Genomic DNA, 5,961 nt, shown 5'->3' with positions numbered 1-5,961 from the left:
AGTCAAGGAGATGTGGGATGATCTTGCAACCCACGAACCTGCAATCACTTGTACCTGCAGCGGGTGCAACTGTGGTGTTGCAGCGAGGCTTGAGAAACGTAAGGAAGAAGAAAGGCGTCACACTTTTTTAATGGGTCTTGACGACGCAACCTATGGACCGATTCGTTCAAATCTGCTTGCAACAGACCCATTGCCTTCATTAAACAAGGTGTATTCCATCCTTATACAGGAGGAGCGTGTTCGCAACATCACCCAAGGAAGAGACGTGCGACCCGAGGCCATGGCTCTTGCCGTTCAAGCGAGTGCAAAGGTGAGGGGCCGTGACAACAGCAAGGCGGTCTGCACTCACTGCAACCGAATTGGTCATGAAAAAGCAGGTTGCTTCCTGCTTGCACATAATGGGAGCGAAGGAGGAAGCTCAGCGTCTCGCACCTCTAAAGGACATGTCCGTGCCAACATTGTGCATAGTGCAGGGAGCAATCTTGGTGATGATATGGATCATGGAGGTTTGAGCAAGGAACAATGGAAAACTCTGGTCAAATTGCTATCACCATGGTGTGCAAATTGCGAAAATCATTGTTTAAATACACAAAGTTGTTTCTAAAAACTCTCGTGAGTTCTATCAGCTCTATCAAATAAAATAAAACTTAATCAACTCTAACAGATAACAAAACTAAATCTGCTCTATCAGATAACAAAACTAAATCTAAATTGAATAGATATAACAAACTCTAATAACAAACTCTATTAACTCAGATAGAGTTTGTTACTACGACATTAAAATAGGAATACGGAAGTGTAAAATCGTGGGATCGTACGACCTGAATCTAAGATCCTACCAGATTCCACTGGAAAAAGATTTTGCATCAGATTCAGATCGGAATGAGGGTGCTAAAGCGTAAAATAGTGGGATTTTAAGATTTTGCTATAGATTTTGCTAACAATGCATGAAAACCTAGTATCAAATTAGCTTTGGATGTACATCGATACTCTTTCGATTTCCTTGATGATAAGCTCCTTCTCCTCCTCAAATTGTTCATCTACTGAACCTGCAAGTGGCCAAGAGCTCAGACGAATGACTCAAAATATTATACTTCAATTCTTGAGTACCAGAGAATGGAAATTCAGAGCATTAATGTGTAATTGCAAGTTTTAAATCAACCCATTACTGAAAGTATAATAACCTTTTCCCGGAGACAGATTATGAAGCAACTCTAGCAGCTTCTCCTTGTTCTTCCCCAGAATAATTTTGATTTCTTGGGGCTTATTCGGATTAGCAACGAAAACCTGGATAAATGTGTGGGAGAATATTGAACAGATATAGATTATCATCTCCAATACGAAGTGTTATGTTGTAGGGTATATTTTAAAAAATAAAACCAATGAAATCCTTGAATTAGAAAGTATAGAATGTCAAGCAGTCAATATTTTGAAAGAAGTGCACAATAGCATTCAGAAAGTTTCTGCATTTCAGACTCTTTTGTAAATTAGATTATCCATTAAAAGAATTCATAATGTAACCTGCTATAACAAAATTTTCAATTAATGGTGGCCATGTAATAAGTCAAGGCAGATTAGGTCTCTTAAGGATGCTAAACTTTGCAAAGAATGAGATACTCCCAAATACTTTTGAATGGAAGGCATAATCGGGTTGAATATTTTGTGCATCCAAAAATTAATGAGCTCAATATATAAAAGCATGAAAGGGGAAATTCACCTTGAATATGTGGAAAGCTGATAACTGAATGTTTTTACTTGAATCCTGCTCAGCCCAAAATATAACAATTAAACATATGGAGTTAATAGATAGAGAAGGTAAAATAAAAGCAATACCTCTTGTCTGTGAAAACTAGAAAAAGCATGTATAACAAGAGTTTAGATGCTTATCATTGCATTAAACATTGATATTAGCAATTAGTGTTTGTGATGCCATGCAGATAGAGTACAGCAACAATAATCACCGAACCTTATCCTAATAGTATAGTGAAGTTAGCTACGTGGATCAATTGATGTCATTGAGTTCTATAAAAACCAGCATTTCAGCAAAACCATTTACAGCAAGGTCTGTTTCATTTGTTTCTCCTCATATTTTCTTAGATCTGAGTCTACCCCTTTTAACTGAACTATATTCAATTTGCATTATTGGTGATCTTCCCACACCCCTGGCAAGTTTTTATCATCTTCTCCTAAATCGGTGCTACTTCAACTTTCTCCTGTGTACATTCTCATCTCTAATCTCTATTACACTTAAGTTTTGCTTTGATTGGCACCTCATTGCCAAATATTCACAACCAAAGAGCATCCATAAGCAACGACGTTTGTGCCCTCGAGGGGCTGTGACATATATCACAAACTTCACACTAATAACATTACATGTAACTTAACTGACCAGATCATTAATTATGAAATCATCTAAAAGCCATGAAATATCTAAAGAGAATGTGTTCAAAGAGTTGCTTCGCTTCCTTACAAACCAATTAAGTTACAGAACACCATAATAAACAAGAACTTCTAAAAATAAGTGTCCTTTGCTGTTCATGTAGTGATGCAATACACAAAATTAAAACAGAGACAAGAGAAAGTAGTCCTTTATATGAAAATTTAAACAAACAGAGAAACCAAGATATACAACACTAAAAGGAAACATGAACATGTTCCGTTATGCATACTGCGTGTAATAACAGGAAAAGCAAGTCCACTAGTCAAGGGGGAAAACATAATACACAACTAACAAGATTAAGAGGAGTCATACCCTCAATAATGTCATGATGAATTTCAGATGATAAACTTCTAAGATGTAGTGCTTCATTATCTTAGAGTTGGGAGATTCCAGAAGAAATTCCGAGAGAAGCTAGAATCCATATAAATTCAATTGTTCATTAGCATGGATATCAAAAAGAAGTTCAGAAAGCAAAAACATTGAAATTGTTGCTAGTACAAACCTTCAAAGACTGGCTCCTTGTGACATAATTAGAAGATGTCAAAAGTTTCTCGTATTGATCAAAGAACTGGGAACAAGAAGTCATATTAGAAAAAGATGGACTATATATAGGAGATAAAACCACCCCAATCAATTAGTTTCTAGCATGCCCGCGCGCATGTTTAAAGATGAGGGTAGGCACACTTAACTATCCAATTAGGAAGGATAACATATATGCTTAAATTATTTCCCAAGAGATTTGATCTCCTGGGTAAATATTCAACCGACATTCATAAATTTTGCTCAAGCAGTATTTTGTGCTGGCTTGATATGCTCAAATCTGTTAAACATGCCAAAAAGGAAGCAAACCTCGTCATAGTGAGCTGTCAAAAATTCAGAGACCACATCTCCATGTTTAGTAAGAAGGTCCTGCAAGGCATATATTAAGGGGCATATAGAACTCTACAACCAGTAAGATAAGTGATGGGAATTAAAGGGGGAAAATTCAGATCTAACCTTAAACGTAGAAAATGCGTCAGATGCAACATCAAAGTTACGCAACTCTACAAATTTAAAGAAGAGCTCAAAGCTTGCAGATTCCAATATGTATCTGATAATGCCCAAAAGTAAAAAAAGAAAAAGTTAGAGAAGCATAACCGACTTGCCATCTTGATAGATTGCATGACAAGCACCAGCCACAACATGCAAGTTTATAGTGATAATAATCTGTTAGTTTTTACAATATAATAAGTCCCACTAAAGCATGAGTACAGAAGCAGATCCTTTTACAAAAATGCACATCAAAATCTTGGCAGGACCGATATGAGTCTACAATGAACATGAAAATATCAGAAAAATTAGGAAAAAGAAAAAATAGTGACAACCCAAAATAACTTACTTTGCAAGTGTCGGAAATTTGATGCAATCCCGCAACATTAAGCCACAGCTCAAGGCAATATCGCTGTTATCATAGCTGCTTGGAAATGGATACAGAAATGTTGTGAGAAACTATTTATAACTATATATAGTTGTTTACTTAAGTATATAGTGAAACTAAACATGTTTCACATTGCTGTAATATTAGATATCTGATTTTGGAAAAATCACCTTGGCAATTATTGATAGCAATATACTGTAAGACTAGTATTAATAGCAATATACTGCATGTTGAATCTTATACTCCAAATATAGAGGAAAGGTCACTCATTTATGGCATTCACAGCATTGCGGTGTATGTTCATCACTGTCATAAAACTAAAATAAATCCAAATGTCCTTCACCAACTTTTTCCCAGACCAGACAAGTTACAAGGATACAAAAGATGTTGAAATTAAGAAAAACCAAAATCTCTCATGTTTTCAATCTGGCATGGAGCATTAGTTTCATTCACCCAACTTGAATACCATCAAGAAAGATAAAGATCCCTCATTGGAAAAGGAGTGAAGGAAGGCAGCAGAAATCAGTTCAAGTTGGTGAGAGAAAAGGTGATGCAGTGAAAAACTTACCATGCAACAAGAAAGTCCAGTAACTCAGTGTGTTGTTCAATGTATTCTACACAGCAGTATTTGAAGTCAACAGTTTGTTTCAATAATATGGACCAACAGTGGACTAAATCCTTTCTAGCCTGTATCAAAATCCACACTCAAACAATGAGTATCCAATAAGTCAACTCCACATGGTAATGCTTGGTATCAATCAGAACTTACTTTCCATTGAAGTGCAGGAAGCTTGTGAATTACAAGAGTGAGAACATCCTCCTTGCAGATTTCCTCCACTAGCTGTGAAACCTGGTCCAGATTTGGTTCTGACTCTCCATCTCCAGAAAGTATTGTTCTCATTGTTACGAAATTCTTTTCAACTTTCTCAAAAGCCTACAATAAAGTGAAAGAAAGGCTTAATATCTGTGTAGATATTATTTTGCTTCTTGTCCACAATAAATATCTTCAACAAAATGGTGACAATTAGAAGCATGCAAATAAACGAATAATTATATCTGCACACCTCATTTTTTAGGTGTGGAGAGGTGGAGGGAGAAAGTTCGGAAGAAAGGAGAGAGAAAGGTAAAGAAGTGATAGGTAATTTGATTGATAGAGAAAAGATAAATAAATAAAAAATGAAGGTGCAAAATGAGTGGAGAAATGTGTATATATCATAACTCCAAAGAAACAGTGCCGGAATGACTTCTCCGACATAATCTTCTTAGGTGATTAACATGGCATACAAAATAGTTGTTTAACAAGAAACCCGGTTTGTACTTTTAATATGCATGATCTTCTTGTTTGTTTAACAAGAAACCCGGTTTAGAGAATTATAAGACACCCACGATTCAAGACCGAAAATTTAACTGAAAAAAGTACAAATACCCAGATAGAGCATTGAGGATTTGAATCAAAAGGGGTGCTACCTTCTTGAGGGATTTAACTTCAGCAACGGTTTTGGTATCGAGGGCCATGAGGCTTTCCTTGATGGACTTGGCCACCTCAGGCGGCGTTTTCGGCCTCGAACCCTTGAAGAATGAAAAACACATGATGATCGTGAATCTTCGAGATTGCTGGAAGCGGAGGAGACAGCGGAACTGGGTAGTTCTCGGCGGTGACGGCGGGGGTGTTTCCGGAACAATGCTTTCGTTCGTTCGCCTTGGCGGGAACTTGACATGGCTACACGCACACGGGCCGATCCAACTCGCTTGCTTCAGTGTTGGACTTGGACCCATGCGTTTTCCTCAGCTTCTCATGAATCAAAATATTTGTGAAGCCATCCACCCTAAAATAATATATATATATATATATATATATATATATATATATATATATTTTGAAAGATAAAGGTATAAATATTGGATTTCACAAAAAATCCCTAAGGACAGGACCCTCAGGGGGCGAAGATCACCTCACTAAAAACAAGGTACCTCGACGAACAAAAAGAAAACCCGTTAAACCGAACAGGAACTAAAACGGGCAAAAAACAAGAGCGCTATGAACCAAACTGGCCTCCAAGGGCACAAGCCACAAAGAACACCCTACAAATTCACAGACACAACC

At 37.0% G+C, this 5,961-nt stretch overlaps 1 protein-coding gene across 1 annotated transcript; it reads right to left on the bottom strand.

Moving 5' to 3' along the window:
- Positions 1-486: 486 nt before the first annotated feature.
- LOC130731866 (uncharacterized) lies at positions 487-5,647 on the bottom strand. Its single transcript, XM_057584058.1, has 11 exons — positions 5,325-5,647; positions 4,627-4,791; positions 4,426-4,544; positions 3,819-3,893; positions 3,437-3,530; positions 3,290-3,349; positions 2,943-3,008; positions 2,753-2,851; positions 1,718-1,762; positions 1,185-1,287; positions 487-1,049 (listed from the first exon to the last, which is right to left on the bottom strand). The coding sequence occupies exons 1-11, from the start codon at positions 5,631-5,633 to the stop codon at positions 967-969; spliced, it is 1,218 nt and encodes a 405-aa protein (XP_057440041.1). The 5' UTR covers positions 5,634-5,647; the 3' UTR covers positions 487-966.
- Between the last annotated feature and the right edge of the window lie 314 nt (positions 5,648-5,961).

The sequence above is a fragment of the Lotus japonicus genome, chromosome 1 (genome assembly GCF_012489685.1).
Source record: "Lotus japonicus ecotype B-129 chromosome 1, LjGifu_v1.2".
In the NCBI taxonomy this organism is placed as follows: Eukaryota; Viridiplantae; Streptophyta; class Magnoliopsida; order Fabales; family Fabaceae; genus Lotus; species Lotus japonicus.
Note: the sequence above shows the minus strand (reverse complement) of the source record. Positions and strands in the feature narration are given on the sequence as shown.